The sequence below is a fragment of the Mustela erminea genome, chromosome 7, assembly GCF_009829155.1.
Source record: "Mustela erminea isolate mMusErm1 chromosome 7, mMusErm1.Pri, whole genome shotgun sequence".
NCBI classification, from domain to species: Eukaryota; Metazoa; Chordata; class Mammalia; order Carnivora; family Mustelidae; genus Mustela; species Mustela erminea.
In genome coordinates, this window is record NC_045620.1 from 53,208,525 (window position 1) to 53,228,396 (window position 19,872).

General features: G+C 36.6%; 1 protein-coding gene across 2 annotated transcripts in view; it reads right to left on the reverse strand.

Moving 5' to 3' along the window:
• The window catches only part of LOC116595385 (E3 SUMO-protein ligase RanBP2), an 85,197-nt gene that overhangs the window by 49,865 nt on the left and 15,460 nt on the right, over window positions 1-19,872 (reverse strand). For both annotated transcript variants that reach the window (XM_032351642.1, XM_032351641.1), the window contains exons 2-4: window positions 4,080-4,147; window positions 2,470-2,581; window positions 1,850-2,002 (exon numbers count right to left, since the gene is read on the reverse strand). In XM_032351642.1, the coding sequence (XP_032207533.1) occupies window positions 1,850-2,002; window positions 2,470-2,581; window positions 4,080-4,147 (333 nt within the window). The remainder of the gene's footprint in view (window positions 1-1,849; window positions 2,003-2,469; window positions 2,582-4,079; window positions 4,148-19,872) is intronic.

Below are 19,872 nucleotides of genomic sequence, written 5' to 3' on the forward strand. Positions count from 1 at the left end.
GCTCAGGTCATGATCCCAGCGTCCAGGGATCAAGTCCCACATAGGGCTCCCTGCGGAGCAAGGAGCTTCTCCCTCTGCCTCTGCCTTCCACTCTGTCTGCCTGTGCTCGCTCTCGCTCGCTCTCTCTCTCTCTCTGACAAATAAATAAATAAAATCTTTAAAAAAATAAAAAAATAAAAAATAAATAAATCTTTTAAAAAAAATTATAGGGAGGGGCACCTGGGTGGCTCAGTGGGCTAAGCCTCTGCCTTCGGGTTAGGTCATGATCTCTGGGTCCTGGGATCGAGCCAGGCATAGGGCTCTCTGCTCAGCAGGCAGCCTGCTTACCCCCACCTCTCTGCCTACCTTTCTGCCTACTTGCGATCTCTCTCTGTCAAACAAAATCTCTTTAAAAAAATTATATGGCTATTTTCAACTGCACAAGGAGTCGCGGCACCTAGCTCCACATCATTCAACGGTCAACTACACACTTAAAATTCTGTTAGCAAATTTGGAAAGACTTTCTACAAAAGAGTTACTTAGGTAAACTATATTTTACTCAGTAAAAAATAACCATTAGAATTGGTCATTGGTCAATACATTAGTAAAAACTACCTATTATTTTTAGTAATTCTCTATAACATACTAGAGAAACTGTTATCTTTTGCTTGAAAACTTCACTGTTCCCTAACACAATCCTTTCCATTTTTTTCCTTAAAGATTTTATTTTTAAGTAATCTCTACACCCAATGTGGGACTCAAACTCACAACCTCAAAATCTAGAGTAACATACTCTACAACTGAGCCAGCGAGGCGCCCCAGACTCTACTCTTAGATGACAGTTCTTAAAAACCTGTGTAATAACCCTAAATTCTCATCCCTTTCACCCAATGAAGCAAAAATTTTGTATCAGTCAGAGCTCAATTTAAATCCTAACCCTACCATCTAGCTATAAAAATATAAAATCCCTATATTAATCATTTCATAAGGGTAAATGATGCCATTTATAAAACATAATAGTGCCTAATAAAGCAGCATATACTCAGAAAGGTTTTGAAGAAAAAAATTTTGTTCTGCAATTTCTTATAGATATGATTAACATATAACATTGTATTATTTAAGGTGTACCACAATTTAAGGCATATATATAGTGACATGATTTCCACAATAAGGTTACATCCATCACTTCACGTGGTTATAAATTATTCTTTTCTGGATGTACCTGGGAGGCTGCCTTCAACTCAGGTCATGATCCCAGAGTCCTGGGATCAAGCCCTAAGTCAGGTTCCCTGCTTGGCAAGGACTCTGCTTGTCCCTCTGCCTCTGCCCCTCCCCCCAGCTTGTGAGTCAGCGCTCTCTCTCTGTCTGAAATAGATAAAATCTTTATTTTTTAAAAAAATATTTTATTTATTTGACAGAGATCACAAGTAGGCAGAGAGGCAGGCAGAGAGAGAGAGAGAGAGAGAGAGAGAGTGGGGGAAAGCAGGCTCCCCCCTGAGCAGTGAGCCCAATGCGAGGTCAATCAAAGGACCTAACCTGAACTGAAAGCAGAGGCCTTAACCAACCAAGCCACCCAGGCTCCCCCAAATAAATAAAATCTTTAAAAAATAATTATTTTTCTTGTGATGAGAACTTTTAAGATCTACCTGCTCTCTTCACAGCTTTCAAATATACAATACAGTATGGTTAACAATAGTCACTATACTATACATATCCACAGAATTTATACACAGAAGTCTGTACCTTTTTACCACCTTCACCCATTTCCCACCAAGTCCCACACATACTGGGATTTAAATTCCAAATATTAGAAATGGCAGAGTCTTAAGTTTTCTCCAACAGTTTTTACTATGTTTTGTTCTGTTTTTACCTTTAGTTTATAAATTGCAGGACTTCCTGGGAAAAGTTTGGCTGCTCTTTCAACCCAGTATTTTGCTCTTCCATCAGTAACATCATTTTTGCAAAGCAACTCTGCAATCTTCAAAACAAGATCTTTTTGTGTTGGGTTTAATTCCACTGAACGCTGCCACCAGAAAAGAAATAATAAGTTAGGATTCCTAAAGTACCTATGCTCACATATAAAAGTTAAAAATTCATCACTGTCCTCCTTAAAAATTTTTCCCAATGACAACATGGTATTTCAAAGTTGTTTAAGTCAAACTTAAAGTGTACTGGAATTTTTTGCAGATGAATTAAATAAAAATTGTGTTTTTATCAGGTAAGTGCTCCCAAAAAAGAAAGAAAACCACACTCATAAGAACAGCATTTCTGGGTGTTAATCCTCTTTTACAAGTGCTAACTTAATGATTAAATTACAGTGTACTTTGAGCCAAATAACTTAAGATCTATTCTAATCTGTGTTAATAGTATTATCATACCAATGCTTATTTTCATAACATCTATAAAATATATTTGAATTATTTACTATACAAATTACTCTGGGTATCATGTGTTTGTACAAAGGCTATATTTTAATCTTAAATGTTTTACCTTGTAACATTCAACAGCTTTGTCTATATTTTCCTCCACTTCATGAAGAAGACCAAGAAATCTGTGAGCTTTGGGATCTCTTTCTTGCACATTAATATATGCAGTTATATATCTGTTTAAAAATAATAATACAAAAATAATCTTCAAATTATAACATTCAGAACTATATTTAATTCCAACCTGAAAAGTACATCTTAAACCAAAGCAAACACTAAACCAATCCATAGTTATTCTCATTATTGACTACCACTATTTACTTAAACTAGAATATGCTAAAAACTCAAAAGTATCCATACAAAGAATAAACACATACATACAAAATTAACATATACTTATTTTACCATTAACTACTACATTTACAAAATGTTTTTTTCTAATGCTACCCATACATAAGGAATGAACACATAAATTGCTTTTCCCCAATTATATTTCAATAAAGCACTAAAAAGTTTTACACAGAAATTAGAAAAAGATTATAGTAAATATTAACCTTTTCTTATTGTACTATTGACCTTTTTAATAAGAAAGTAATATCTAAAAATAGTACTGTTCCCAGCTAAAACAGAGCAGAGGAAAAATTACTAAATAAACTAACAAACGTAGGTAATATCCATTTCTTAATTCAAGTTAACAGCTAAAAAATAAGCATCTTCTGGGCTCAATAAATACTATATATAAATATATACATAAACAATAAGTATATCTATATATACACCAAAAACCAAAACTGGAGGAAAAAGGGTCACATTAAAAAGGAACAAGGTTGGGGCGCCTGGGTGGCTCAGTGGGTTAGAGCCTCTGCCTTCGGCTCAGGTCATGATCTCATGGTCCTGGGATCGATCCCCACATCGGGCTCTCTGCTCAGCAGGGAGCCTGCATCCTCCTCTCTCTCTCTGCCTGCCTCTCTGCCTGCTTGATCCCTGTGATCTCTGTCAAATGAATAAATAAAATCTTTAAAAATAAATAAATAAATAAATAAAAAGGAACAAGGTTGACAGTCCCATTGCTGCTAGTTAAATAAAGGTGTTATTATTTTCCTTACCTATCAGCATTTTCATCTTCCCATAAATGTCTTTAACCTATCTGCTCACCTCCCTCCTAATTTCCTGCTTTAAGGTACTCTAAATCAGGAATTAGATCACTGAACTTCTTGGCCTTAGGCGGTGAGACAAAGCCTCAGACTGTTACCTACTGAGTCAAAGATCTTTTACACAAGCTATTCTCCTCTCCAGAAATCACAGTTTAATTTTGTATTCATTGATATTTTTCCAGCTGATTAAAGTACCAGATATCTAACCAGGAAGAAATTTAAAACAGCATGGCTCTCTTTTGTTCCTTAGAAGTGTTTTAAGCCTAATGATTTCTTGCCCTAAGTATAAACAAGCGGCATGCATGCAGAAAATACTCATTCTAGCCTCAATCTCCATGGAATTGAGGCTACTCCTTTGTATCAGTCTGGAGTGATATAATAACTTATTTCCAGGACATACATAGGAAGAACTGCTAAAAAAAGAAAACATATTATTTTCACCAATTTCAAGTAAGAATACCCAGGTGGAGGTGGGGAATGACTTTAGAAAACTAAAGCATGTTTATAGTTTGGTACTTACTTTTTAGCAAGATCATATTCTTTAACTTCATAGTACAGCTTTGCAAAATAGAATCCTTTCATTGACTTCTAAAAAAAAATTAAGAGTTCTTTTAATTTTTCATATTTTAAATTTTGTAAAGTATTCATAGAACTAAAAATCTACCCTAATAAGGTTAGTATTAACATACTTGATTCTTGTTCACCTAAAAGGTATGAAAAAAAAAAGTGCCTGCAAAAATGGACATATATCACATGGAGCACCTGGGTGGCTCAGATGGTTAGGCCTCTGCCTTTGGCTCAGGTCATGATCTCAGGGTCTTGAGATCGAGCCCCACACCGGGCACCCTGGAGATCGAGCCCCACACTGGGCACTCTGCTCAGCAGGGAGCCTGCTTCCTCCTTCTCTCTGCCTGCCTCTCTGCCTATTTGTGATCTCTGTCTGTCAAATAAATAAATAAAATCTTTTAAAAAAAATGCACATGTATCATAAAACTCATGATTCCATGTTTTAGAATTCCCATCATTAAACAAAAAATAAATTTAAGAACAGCAGGACAAGGTAACATCAGAAATTAAGAATTTATGAGGGAGGAGTAAAGATGGCGAAGAAGTAGCAGGCTGAGACTACTTCGGGTAGCAGGAGATCAGCTAGATAGCTTATCTAAAGACTGCTAACACCTACAAATCCAATGGGAGATTGAAGAGAAGAAGAACAGCAATTCTAGAAACAGAAAATGAACCGCTTTCTGAAATTTTATCTAATATACATATATTTTTTCTTTTTTATATTTTTTATTTATTCGTTTTCTTTTTTTAATTGTTTCTTTTTTTTTTTTTTCTGAACCTCTTCTTATCCCCTTTCTCCCTCCATGATTCGAGATCTTTTCTGATTTGGTTAAAGGTTATTTTCCTGGGATCTTTGCAACCCTTTTAGTATTTTACTTGCCCCCTCATATACTCTTATCTGGACAAAATGACAAGGCGGAAAAATTCACCACAAAAAAAGAACAAGAGGCAGTACGAAAGGCTGGGGACCTAATCAATACAGACATTGGTAATATATCAGATCTAGAGTTCAGAATGATGACTCTCAAGGTTCTAGCCAGGATCAAAAAAAGCATGGAAGATATTAGAGAAACCCTCTCGGGAGATATAAAAGCCCTTTCTGGAGAAATAAAGGAACTGAAATCTAACCAAGTTGAAATCAAAAAGCTATTAATGAGGTGCAATTAAAAATGGAAGCTCTCACTGCTCGGATAAATAAGGCAGAAGAAAGAATTAGTGAAACAGAAGACCAAAGAACAGAGAATAAAGAAGCTGTGCAAAAGAGGGACAAACAGCTACTGGACCACGAGGGAAGAATTTGAGAGATAAGTGACACCATAAGACGAAACAACATTAGAATAATTGGGAATTCAGAAGAAGAAGAAAGAGAGAGGGGAGCAGAAGATATATTGGAGAGAATTATTGTAGAGAAATTCCCTAATATGGCAAAGGGAACAAGCATCAAAATCCAGGAGGTGCAGAGAACCTCCCTCAAATTCAACAAGAATAGGTCCACACCCCGTCACCTAATAGTAAAATTTACAAGTCTTAGTGACAAAGAGAAAATCCTGAAAGCAGCCCAGGAAAAGAAGTCTGTAACATACAATGGTAAAAATATTAGATTGGCAGCAGACTTATCCATAGAGAAAAGGCAGGCCAGAAAGAGCTGGCATGATATATTCAGAACACAAAACGAGAAAAACACACAGCCAAGAATACTATACCCAGCTAGGCTATCATTGAAAATAGAAGGAGAGATTAAAAGCTTCCAGGACAAACAAAAACTGAAAGAATTTGCAAACACCAAACCAGCTCTACAGGAAGTATTGAAAGGGGTCCTCTAAGAGAGAGCCTAAAAGTAGGAGATCAGAAAGGAACAGAGACAATATACAGTAACAGTCACCTTACAGGCAATACAATGGCACTAAATTCATATCTCTCAATAGTTACCCTGAATGTGAATGGGCTAAATGTCCCAATCAAAAGACACAGGGTATCAGAATGGATAAAAGAACAAAACCCATCTATATGTTGCCTACAAGAAACTCATTTTAGACCCGAAGACACCTCCAGATTTAAAGTGAGGGGGTTGAAAACAATTTACCATGCTAATGGACATCAGAAGAAAGCAGGAGCAGCAATCCTTATATCAGATCAATTAGATTTACAGCCAAAGACTGTAATAAGAGATCAGGAAGGACACTTTATCATACTCAAAGGTTCTGTCCAACAAGACGCAACAATTTTAAATATCTATGGCCCTAAGGTGGGAGCAGCCAACTATATAAACCAATTAATAACAAAATCAAAGAAACACATCAAAAATAATGCAATAATAGTAGGGGACTTTAACACTCCCCTCACTGAAATGGACAGATCATCCAAGCAAAAGATCAACAAGGAAATAAAGGCCTTAAAGGACACACTGGACCAGATGGGCATCACAGATATCTTCAGAACATTCCATCCCAAAGCAACAGAATACACATTCTTCTCTAGTGCACATAGAACATTCCCAGAATAGATCACATCCTCTGTCCTAAATCAGGACTCAACCGGTATCAAAAGATTGGGATCATTCCCTGCATATTTTCAGACCACAATGCTCTGAAGCTAGAACTCAATCACAAGAGAAAATTTGGAAGGAACCCAAACACATGGAGACTAAACAGCATCCTTCTAAAGAATGAATAGGTCACCAGAATATTAAAGAAGAATTGAAAAAATTCATGGAAACTAATGGTAATGAAAACACAATGGTTCAAAATCTGTGGGACACAGCAAAGGCAGTCCTGAGAGAAAAATATATAGCAGTACAAGCCTTTCTCAAGAAACAAGAAAGGTCTCAAGTACACAACCTAACCCTACACCTAAAGGAGCTGGAGAAAGAATGACAAAGAAAGCCTAAACCCACCAGGAGAAGAGAAATCATAGAGATCAGAGCAGAAATCAACGAAATAGAAACCAAAAAAACAAGAGAACAAATCAACGAAACTATGAGCTGGTTCACTGAAAGAATTAGTAAGATTGATAAACTCCTGGCCAGACTTATCAAAAAGAAAAGAGAAAGGACCCAAATAAATAAAATCATGAATGAAAGAGGAGAGATCACAACTAACACCAAAGAAATACAGACAATTATAAGAACATACTATGAGCAACTCTACGCCAACAAATTTGACAATCTGGAAGAAATGGATGCATTCCTAGAGACATATAAACTACCACAACTGAACCAGGGAGAAATAGAAAACCTGAACAGACCCATAACAGGAGGAGATTCAAACAGTCATCAAAAATCCACAAACAAAAGCCCAGGGCCAAACGGCTTCCCAAGGGTATTCTACCAAACATTTAAAGAACTAAGTCCTATTCTCCTGAAACTATTCCAAAAAATAGAAATGGAAGGAAAACTTCCAAACTCTTTTTATGAGGCCAGCATCACCTTGATCCCCAAACCAGACAAGGATCCCATCAAAAAAGAGAACTACAGACCAATATCCTTGAAGAACACAGATGCGAAAATTCTCACCAAAATACTCACCAATAGGATTCAACAGTACATTAAAAGGATTATTCACCACGACCAAGTGGGATTTACTCCAGGGCTGCAAGGCTGGTTCAACATCCGCAAATCAATGTGATCAACACATTAATAAAAGAAAGAGTAAGAGCCATATGATACTCTCAATAGATGCTGAAAAAGCATTTGACAAAGTACAGCATCCCTTCCTGATTAAAACTCTTCAAAGTGTAGGGATAGAGGGCACATACCTCAATATCATCAAAGCCATCTATGAAAAACCCACCGCAAATATCATTCTCAATGGAGAAAAACTGAAAGCTTTTCCGCTAAGGTCAGGAACACGGCAGGGATGTCCATCATCACCACTGCTATTCAACATAGTACTAGAGGTCCTAGCCTCAGCAATCAGACAACAAAAGGAAATTAAAGGCATCCAAATCGGCAAAGAAGAAGTCAAACCATCACTCTTCGCAGATGATATGATACTATATGAGGAAAACCCAAAGACTCCACTCCAAAACTGCTAGACCTTATACAGGAATTCAGTGAAGTGTCAGGATATAAAATGAAATGCAAAGAAATCAGTTGCATTTCTCTACACCAAAAACAAGACAGAAGAAAGAGAAATTAAGCAGTCAATCCCATTTACAATTGCACCCAAAACTATAAGATACCTAGGAATAAACCTAACCAATGAGGCTAAGAATCTATACTCAGAAAACTATAAGGTACTCATGAAAGAAATTGAGGAAGACACAAAGAAATGGAAAAATGTTGCATGCTCATGGATTGGAAGAATAAATATTGTGAAAATGTCTATGCTACCTAAAGCAATCTACGCATTTAACGCAATTCCTATCAAAATACCATCCACTTTTTTCAAAGAAATGGAAAAAATAATCCTAAAATTTATATGGAACCAGAAAAGACCTCGAATAGCCAAAGGGATATTGAAAAAGAAAGTTGGTGGCATCACAATTCCGGACTTCAAGCTCTATTACAAAGCTGTCATCATCAAGACAGCATGGTACTGGCACAAAAACAGACACATAGATCAATGGCAGAATAGAGAACCCAGAAATAGACCCTCAATTCTATGGTCAACTAATCTTTGACAAAGCAGGAAAGAATGTCCAATGGAAAAAAGACAGCCTCTTCAATAAATGGTGTTGAGAAAATTGGACAGCCACATGCAGAAAAATGAAATCGGACCATTTCCTTACACCACACACGAAAACAGACTCAAAATGGATGAAGGACCTCAATGTGCGAAAAGAATCCATCAAAATCCTTGAGAACACAGACAGCAACCTCTTTGACCTCAGCCGCAGCAACATCTTTCTAGGAACATTGCCAAAGGCAAGGGAAGCAAGGGCAAAAATGAACTATTGGGATTTTATCAAGATCAAAAGCTTTTGCACAGCAAAGGAAACAGTTAACAAAACCAAAAGACAACTGACAGAATGGGAGAAGATATTTGCAAACGACTATCAGATAAAGGACTAGTGTCCAAAATCTATAAAGAACTTAGCAAACTCAACACCCAAAGAACAAAGAATCCAATCAAGAAGTGGGCAGAAGACATGAACAGACATTTCTGCAAAGAAGACATCCAGATGGCCAACAGACACATGAAAAAGTGCTCCATATCACTCGGCATCAGGGAAATACAAATCAAAACCACAATGAGATATCACCTCACACCAGTCAGAATGGCTAAAATTAACAAGTCAGAAAATGACAGATGCTAGCGAGGATGAGGAGAGAGGGGAACCCTCCTACACCATTGGTGGGAATGCAAGCTGGTGCAACCACTCTGGAAAACAACATGGAGGTTCCTCAAAATGTTGAAAATAGAACTACCCTATGACCCAGCAGTTGCACTACTGGGTATTTACCCTAAAGATACAAACGTAGTGATCCGAAGAGGCACGTGCACCCAAATGTTTATAGCAGCAATGTCTACAATAGCCAAACTCTGGAAAGAACCTAGATGTCCATGAACAGATGAATGGATAAAGAAGATGTGGTATATATACACAATGGAATACTATGCAACCATCAAAAGAAATGAAATCTTGCCATTTGTGACAACGTGGATGGAACTAGAGGGTATCATGCTTAGCGAAATAAGTCAATCAAAGAAAGACAACTATCATATGATCTTCCTAATATGAGGAAGTGGGGGGTTGGAGGGTTGGAAAAGAATAAATGAAACAAGATGGGAGTGGGAGGGAAACAAACCATAAGTGACCCTTAATCTCACAAAACAAACTGAGGGTTGCTAGGGGGAGGGGGGTTGGGAGAAGGGGGTGGGGTTATGGACATTGGGGAGGGTATGTGCTATCCTGAGTGCTATGAAGTGTATAAACCCGGCGATTCACAAACCTGTACCCCTGGGGATAGAAATATATGTTTATTTATTTATTATTTAAATAAATTAAATTTATTTAATTTGTTTATTTAATTAAATTATTTAAATATATATTATTATTTAAAAATTTAAAAAATAAAGAAATTAAGAATTTATAACAGCAAGAAAGCTGAAAAAAGATGTGGTGCCACTCTCTCACTTTACAGATAACTAAACAGATAGAAACCTGCTTTCTTAGGGAAGGCAAGGTATACTAAAATCTTCTCTTGCCATATTCAAGTCTTTATGGGGAAAAATAAGGAAGTACTTCTAACCCATTAAGGCATGGAGGACTCCCCAGTCCAGGTACTGTTTGTTGTTCTCTCTACAGATCAGTGTTTTACACTCAAGGAATTAAAAAGGTAGAAATAAAAGTTGAATACTTCCAGTAATAAACCAAGTCCACACCCTGGCTCTTTTATTTCCGAAAGTTCGAAGTTTAAGATCCTGGGACGCACCAGATTCTATCATACACAAATGATAAGGGTACACAGCCATCAAACATAATTTCTGAAAATTATACAAGGACACAGAAAAAAAGCAATATATTAATTGAAAAAAGAAGTCTACAAAGTAGGATGTTTTCATTTATTCATTTGATTTCTTTAAAAATGCAGATTTAAGATTTGTTTGTTGTGCCTGCTATCATTCACCAGGCACTGGGGCACCAGTAGGACACACAAAAAAATCTCTGTCTTCAAGAGGCCTGCATTTTAGGAGAGATGACAAGCAAACCATTACCTATAATACAGGAGCAGAGAAGAGTGCTATTTTATAGTATTTCATCAATTATTTCCAGTATACCATATTTCGACAAAGCTAGAATCACTATATATCTCACAAATCACAGGAATCCTAACACTGCTGCCTGTTCAGTTGGCAGTGTTTCTTCTTTCTTAGCTGGTAATGATGGTGGGACACAATGGCATCATATAGAACATCAAATGTTCTATAAAATAAGAGCGTCGTCGGGAAACGTCTTACTAAGGGGATATTTGATCAGATACCTAATAAGGTGAAGAAGTGGTTATCTAGGGTAGACTAGACAGCAGATGACTGTTTGCCCACTGTTAACTATGTTTCAATTTTTCCTTTTTAATCAAACCTACAGAAAACACTCTTAATCACACTCATCTTCTTAAAATATTCTTCTCAATGACTTCAAAGACACCATGCTCTCTAGTTTAACTTCCACCTTAGTGGCCATTCCTTCTCATGCTCTTCCTCACACTGACTTCCCACAAACCAGTCCTAAAACCTCTTCTCTTTCAGATCTCCTCTGTGTCAAATACTGAATCTCACCTATGACTACTGGTACTATATTGACTCTCAAATATGTATCTTTGGTTCTCACTTTTCCTAAGCTCTAAACTTATGTGCAAAATATCACCAAAATCTGTCAGTTCTACCTTCTACATTACCTCAATCCACCCATTTTTTTACATCTCTGTTGCTATTACCAAAGTTCAAGTCTGCTACGATTTCCCTCTAGGACTTCTGAAAAGGCTAATTCCTTCCTGTTTCCCTTTATGTATTTTTCCTCCCATCTAATTCATTCACCAAAGAGGTATCATTTCAAACATAAGACAAACCATGTTACGCTTTTGCTTAAAATTTAAAATCCTTCTATGGCTTCCATTATGCTTTGAAAATACCCAAATTTCTCACCAAAGGCTAGCATGACATGGACTTTACTTCACCTTGCATACTATAGGTTATCCAGTGACTAAAACCAGAATGCATCTCTACAATTGGGGCAGCCCTGGGGAATCTGTTTTAAACAGGCCAACAGCCGGTATTGATATGATATGATTTCTTTTTTTTTTAAGATTTTATTTATTTATTTGACAGAGAGAGATTACAAGTAGACAGAGAGGCAGGCAGAGAGAGAGAGAGAGGGAAGCAGGCTTCCTGCTGAGCAGAGAGCCCGATGCGGGACTTGATCCCAGGACCCTGAGATCATGACCTGAGCCGAAGGCAGCGGCTTAACCCACTGAGCCACCCAGGCGCCCCGATATGATATGACTTCTATCCATCACTTTCAATATCAGAGTGAGAAATTCAATGAATGTACGTAAATGAAAGAGAAACTATGGTTCCCTTAAACAAACGCCTCATCATCTAGAGACACATGTGAATGAACGAATAAGATTCTCACTATCCTAGTGAAACCACAACTAAGGGGAAATGAGCTTGAGAATCACCTGACCAAAACAAAACAGAAATCCCTACTAAGCAAGACTCTAGTCTGGCACAGTGAAACAGTTAAGTATCAATTAAATGGAAGGCTCCCCATCCCCCACACCTGCCTCTCACCTCCCCTTACATCTTGGGGAGGCAGGGTTGGGTCCAGCATATCTGTTAAAAACGTAACATGGGTATTCTAAGTCAAGTGAGTAGAGAAAAATTCCAGGGAAGCAAAAGGGGGGGAAAAAATCTACATTTTCAGTAGGAATACAGACCCAGAAAAGTGGGGTCTCCCAATCCTTCTGATTTTAAGTTTTGAGCAGATGTCAGAAAAGGTACCATACTGACTTTGGGCACTCAAATCCTCAGAAACCTCACTTTTCAGTCCTTGATGTCACTTCATCCTATCTTTGTGAAGCAGAATTCACCTATCACTGGATTTGTTCGCTCACGAATGACTAGGTTTACTTAACTTAGATCTTCACTCCACATGAGCTGGGTTTAGACCTTCATGAGACTAGCTGGTTTTACTCTGATAATGGACTGTCTCCATAATAATCCTGCTCAGTACAAGAGAAACCACAGTTCAAACACTGACTGCCTGCATGAGTTTGCGTGATGAAAAATTAACTCAAAGCTAACATCAAGGCAGGACAATGCAGAAGGAAAGTGGTATTTCAGATAGTTCTGAATAGCATTCTCCTGCTATCATACTAAAGTATGCCTGCTTCATTATTTCTCACAAAATCCTGTTAATTTCCTTCACTGAATTTATACAGTTCGTAAGTATTTTTGTTTGTATAGCTATCTCTCCCTCAAAACTGTAAGGCTCAAGGTGCCTGGGTGACTCAGTGGGTTAAAGCCTCTGCCTTCGTCTCGGGTAATGATCCCAGGGTCCTGGGATCAAGCCCCACATTGGGCTCCCTGCTGAGTAGAGAGCCTGCTTCCCCTCCTCTCCGTGTCTGCCTCTCTGCCTGCTTGTGATCTCCGTCCGTCAAATAAATTAATAAATAAATAAAATTCTTTAAAAAAAAAAAAAACTGTAAGGCTCCACTGAAGTAAGACCCTGTGGTTTGCCCACCGCCATGCAACCAAGAACATTAACTGGCAGATGTTACATATTCACTATTTATTGAAATACACATAAATTTGTGTACCATTATTTACTAATAAATTCCTAAAAACTCTATAACTAGTTCAAAGAATATAAATATCTGAACCATTTACTATATTGCCAGTAGAGTTTATAGCATAGTTTATAGTTTATATGCCAGTATGGTTTATAGCCATACAGTTTATAACAATCTACTTCTCCACTCAGTATTTGAATGCCCAAGAGTATATACTCCTCAAAATTAATTAATTTTTCCCATTTCTTCAATCACTGCCAACTTGGTAAGCAGAAGAGGTACCACTAAGTCAACCTAGCATTTCTCTGATAAGACCAATTTTTAATATTCACACTGAAATATTTAGAGTATAAATTCTCTACTAATATACTATGGCCATTCCCAAGTTTCAAAGAGCAAAGAAAAGATTCTCTTGCTAATTTTTAAGGGTTCTTAACCATACAGACATCTGAGGGTTTTTTGGTTGTTTTTTGAAGCCAAGAGTCAAGGGTCCAACCAAGTGCACCACCCAGAAGCCCCTCAGGGCTTTCTGCAGCTTTCCCAAATTGTCATTTATCTGTGTTTATGTGTTTGTGAAATAAAGCTTCAATTTTTATGCAGTAAAAACTATCTTTACTGGTTCTTCTTTTTTTTCTTTTTCAGATTATATGGTAAAAAAGGTCTTTCTCATTTGAGTTGAAAACTCATCTGTGTTTTCCTTCAGTTTGACTTTTTAAGTCAAACTTGTTTTGGTAAATAATGAAGGCAAGAGCACTATTTTTTAAAAATAATGATTAAACCCAAAAAATCATTAAATAAAATGTCAATTGTTCAAGCAACATCTATTGTATAATCCATATTTTCTCCATTGTTTTGGAATGTCACTTTGCAATGTCACATAAATCTATGTTATGGCATCTTAACTTAAAACCCCTTTCTCCTACTATACTCCTTAGTTCTCATCAAAGAAGGTGTTAAATAAGCAAATACGTGGGGCGCCTGGGTGGCTCAGTGGGTTAAGGCCTCTGCCTTTGGCTCAGGTCATGATCCCAGAGTTCTGGGATTGAGCCCCACCATCGGGCTCTCTGCTTAGCAGGGAGCCTGCTTCCTCCTCTTTCTCTCTCTACCTGCCTCTCTGCCTACTTGTGATCTCTCTGTCAAATAAATAAACAAAATCTTAAAAAAAAAAAAGCAGATATGTTTTAAGTCATAAAAGCATACATGAAGATTAAAAAAATTTAAAATTACAGAAAAGTATAAAGGTGACAAGACATACACACAAACACAAAAAAAAACTTTTGTTTGTATCTTACACTACTTCCTCTCTTTTTACCAATACTGCTCTCTTTTTACCAATACTGCTAAATAATTTTCACAAGCTCTGACTGACAAAGTGAGGGGAGAAATAGGGCAATAATGGGACACAGATGTGGACAGTTATTTAGGGCAAACAAGAGCATGAATGTGTTTTCAGGCTAAGAAAAACAGCCAGTTGCTTCAGAAAACAGCCAGTTTTAATGAAAAGGGGGCAATAAGGGCTTAGGAAACTGAAAGGGGTAACAAGAAAAGGGCTAACTTCAAGGGGAAGTACCTTGAAAAGGAAATTTACAGTTGACAGAAGAATGAATAGGCCCTGGTGGTTCACTGCCAACACTCTCAGTTTACCAATGATGAAGTAAGGTTGTTTGTTGAGTAAACATGTGAAGAATTTGAGGTGCCCAGTGAAATTCTAAAACAGAGACTGAAAAGAGTAAGTGATCAAGGACAGGTGCAAGGCCCAAAAATAAATGCTCACCTATACGGTCACATAAGCTCCAACAAGGGTGCTAACAACACTCAATGGAGAAAAGACTGTTTTCAACAAATGGTGCTGGGAAAACTGGATACTCATACGCAAAAGAATAAAGCCAAACCCTTACTTTACACCATCTGCAAAAATGAACTCCAAACGAATTAAAGACCTAAAACTAAGATCCAAAACTATAAAACTCCTAGAAAAAAACATAGGGGAATAACTATATGACATTTGATTAAGCAATGTATTTCTTGGGATTGACACCAAACACATGGGAAACCAAAGTAAAAACAGACAAAAAGAAATAAATCAAACTTAAAATCTTTTGTATATCAAAGGACACAATCAATAGGGTGAAAAAGTCAACCTATAGAATGGGAGTAATATGTGCAAACCATACAGCTGATAAAAGATTAATATCTAGGATATATTAAAAAAAAACCACACTCCTACAATTCAATAATAAAAAAAATCAAATAACCCAACTAGAAAACAGGCAAAAGACTTTATAATAGACATTACTCCAAAAATGATATATGAATTCCTAAAAGCATATAAAGAGCTGCTGAACATCACCAATCAAGGAAATGGAAATCAAAATCACCATGGGAGGGGCGCCTGGGTGGCTCAGTGAGTTAAGCCTCTGCTTGGGCTCAGGTCGTGATCTCAGGATCCTGGGATGGAGCCCCGCATTGGGCTCTCTGCTCAGTGGGGAGCCTGCTTCCCCCTCTCTCTCTTTGCCTGACTTTCTGCCTACTTGTGATCTCTCTCTCTGCCTGTCAAATAAATAAATAAAATCTTTAAAAAAAAAAATCACCATGGGATACCACTTTATATTCACTAGAATGGCTACTATGCAAAAAGGAAAAAAAAAAAAATGAAAATAACAAGTGTTGGTAGTGGTATGGAAAAGTAGGAACCCTTGTGTATTGTTAGTAGAAATGTAAAATGGTGGGACACCTGGGTGGCTCAGTTGGTTGAGCAGCTGCCTTCAGCTCAGGTCATGATCCCAGCGTCCTGGGATCGAGTCCCACATCGGGCTCCTTGCTTGGAGTGGAGCCTGCTTCTCCCTCTGCCTCTGCCTGCCATTCTGTCTGCCTAGGCTCGCTCTCTCTCTGATAAATAAATAAAATCTTTAAAAAAAAAATGTAAAATGGTGCAACCATTATGGAAACAATATGGTAGTTCCTCACAAAAGTACAATTTAAACTACCATATAATCCAGCAATCCAACTTCTGGGTATATAACCAAAAAAAGAACAAATGAATGTAAACAGAAAGATAAAAATTGTAAGCACAAAAAGAAATGCTGGAGACCAAAAACATTATCATAGAAATGAAGAAAGCCTTTGATGGGCTTACTAATAACCTGAAGATGGCTTAGGTAAGAATCTCCAAACTTAAGGCTACCTCAAAAAAATCTACAAAACTGAAAAGCAAAGAGAAAAAAAAATAAAGACAAAACAAAATATCCAAGAACTGTGGAATAACTACAAAAGGAATAACATCCATGAAATAAGACTAAAAAGAAAGAGAAAAGATGAAGGAACAGGAGAAATATCTGAAACAATAATTACTATGAAATTCCCCCAACTTAATGTTACACAAAAACCCACAAATCCAGAAAGCTCAGATCTAGCATGCTCAGAGAGCATTGAGCAGAATAAATGACAATAATAATAATATTAATATACTTACACATATCCTATTCAAACTACTGAAAATAAAAGACAAATGACATAGAACCTGGAGAAAAAAAAAAAAACCTCTCCTATGACAGGAGCAAAAGTAAAAAAATCACATTTAACTTCTCAAAAACCATGCAAGCAAAAGAGTGGAGTGAAATATTTAAAGTTGAGAGAAAAAAAGAGTTCAATACTCCATAAGAAATGGGAGAAATATTTTCTCACACAAAATTGAAGGAATTTGTTACCAGTACATCAGCCTTACAAAGATGTTGATAATTTAGAGAAAAAAAAAATGATACAGATGAGAAATTCACATCTATGTAAAATATATATATACATGAAGGTAAAATAAAAACAACTATTTTTCTTTCTCTTAACTGATCTAACATATACCAGTTGCTCAAAACAATACCAACACGTATTTCTATTATGTATGAGAAATGTATACAAAATTTCCATGTTTACATACATGCTCATGTATTTTATATAAAAGTAAAATATGTGATGGCAATGACACAAAGAAAAGGAAAATTTAAGATTATGAGGTACTCACATTACCCATGAAGTACTATAGTATTATTTGAAAGTAGACCTGGATTAGTTGTAAATGTATACTGTAAACTCTAAGGCAACCACGAAACAAGTAAAAAAAAAAAAAAAAAAGCGTAACATGCTAAAAAAGGAGCAAAACTGGAGTCACAAAAAATTCTAAGTGAAAACCAGGGAAGGTTGGGGCGCCTGGGTGGCTCAGTGGGTTAAAGCCTCTGCCTTCGGCTCGGGTCATGGTCCCAGAGTCCTGGGACCGAGCCCCGCATCGGGCTCTCTGCTCAGCGGGGAGCCTGCTTCCTCCTCTCTCTCTCTGCCTGCCTCTCTGCCTACTTGTAATCTCTGCCTGTCAAATAAATAAATAAAATCTTAAAAAAAAAAAAAAAACAGGGAAGGCAGAAAAAGAAAGGAAGACAAAAAAATAGGAAGAACTAGGACAACAGAAAATAACAATAAATATGACAGCTCTTAACACAACCGTATCAATATTAACTAGATCAATGGTAGATGTCTACCAGTAGATAATTTTAATCCACAATGACAATATCTAACATCAACTATATGTTGTCTACAGGAAACCCCAATTAAATATGAAAACAGATTAAAGGTAAATGGCTGAAAAAAAGAAATCACTAACTCAAAAAGATATATGCATCCCCAAGTTCACTGCAGCATTACTTACAACTGCCAAGATATGAAAACAACCTACATGTCCACTAACAGATGAATTAAGAAAATGTGGCACATATATACAACAGAATATATTCTAACCGTAAAAATATGAAATCCTGCCATTTGCAATAACATGAGTTGATTTCAAGGGCATTAAATGAAATGTCAGAGAATGACAAATACAGCATGATTTCCCTTATATGTGTGGAATTTCAAAAAACAAAAACAAAACAAAGACTCAAGATCACAGATAGAAAAAAGACTGGTGGTTGCCAGAGTTGGGAGGGTGGGCAAAAATGGGATTGAGCCAGGCCTGGGGCTCCTTGCTGAGGAGGGATCCTGCTTCTCCCTCTGCCTGCATGTCCCCTGCTTGTGCTCTCTAGTACACACACTTTCTCTGCCAAATAAATAAATTAAATCTTTAAAAAGAAAAAAAAAAAAAAACGCAGACAAGAAATAGATTACCTAAACAGGACTCTATCTATTAAAGAAATTGAATAAATAATAATCTTCCAAGACTAAAAAGCACCAGGTTCACTGGTGAAGTCTATCAAACTTAATGAAAAAGAAATTATACCAATTCTCTACACTCTTCCAGAAGATATAAGCAAATAAAATAACTCTTAATTCCTCCTATAAGACCAGCATTACCTTAATACCAAAACCAGACAGAAACATTACAAGGAAATTACAGACAAGCATCACTCACAAACACAGCTACAAAAGGTCCTCAGTAGAATATTAGTAAACCAAATCCAACAATGTATTAAAAAAGAATTATACGCCAAAACCAAGTGGGGATTTATCCCAAGTATGCAAGGCTGGTTCAACTTTTAAAAATGAATTAATATAATCCATCACATCAATAAGCTAAAAAACAAAAACAAAAAAACAAAAAATTCATGATCACATTAATACATGTAGAAAAACATTTGACAAGAACTCCACACCCATTCACAATGAAACAAACAAGCAACAAAAACAATGCTCCGTAAACCAGGAATAGAAGCAAATTCCTCAACTTAATAAAGAATATGTACAAAAGCAAACATCATACTTAACGGTAAGGAACTCAAAAGTTTTCTCACTGAGATCAGGAACAAGGCAAGGATGTCCCCTATCATCAAGGATGTCCCTTTACATCATCATCATAATGAAAATCCTAGCTAATACAGTAACAGAAAAAAAAAAAAAAAAGAAAAGAGAAACGAAACACAGGTTGGAAAGGAAAAAATAAAACTACATTTGCAAACGACATGACTGTCCACATAGAAATCCAAAACAACTGATGAAATAATCCTGGAAATAATAAGCAAGTTTGAAGAATAATAGGGTAATACAAAAAAGTCAATCACTTTCCTATATACCAGCAATGAACAAGATGAATTTGAAATATGAAACACAGTAGCACTCATATTACCACCCCCAAAAAGGAAATGACAGTGATCCCGGAACATTGTGGGAGGTGGGGGTGCCATCCTTCTGCACAGTTGAAAATCCATATATAATTTTTGACTCCCCCAAAAACCTAACTACTAAAAGCCCGCTATTAATTAAAAGCCTTACTAATAACGTAAGAAGACAATTAACACACAGTCTGTACATGATACTATATGCTACATTCTTACAATAAAACTAGAGAAAAAAATTAAATCATAAGGAAAAAAGTCATAAGGAAGACGGAAATACATTAATACCCTACTGTATTTATTTTTAAAAAATGGCACAGAAGCAGACACATGCTGTTTAAACCCCGTTTTCACACGTCAAGTATAGTTATAACCTAACAAGATATGTGTAAGAAAAAAATATATATATAAGATCTGTAAGA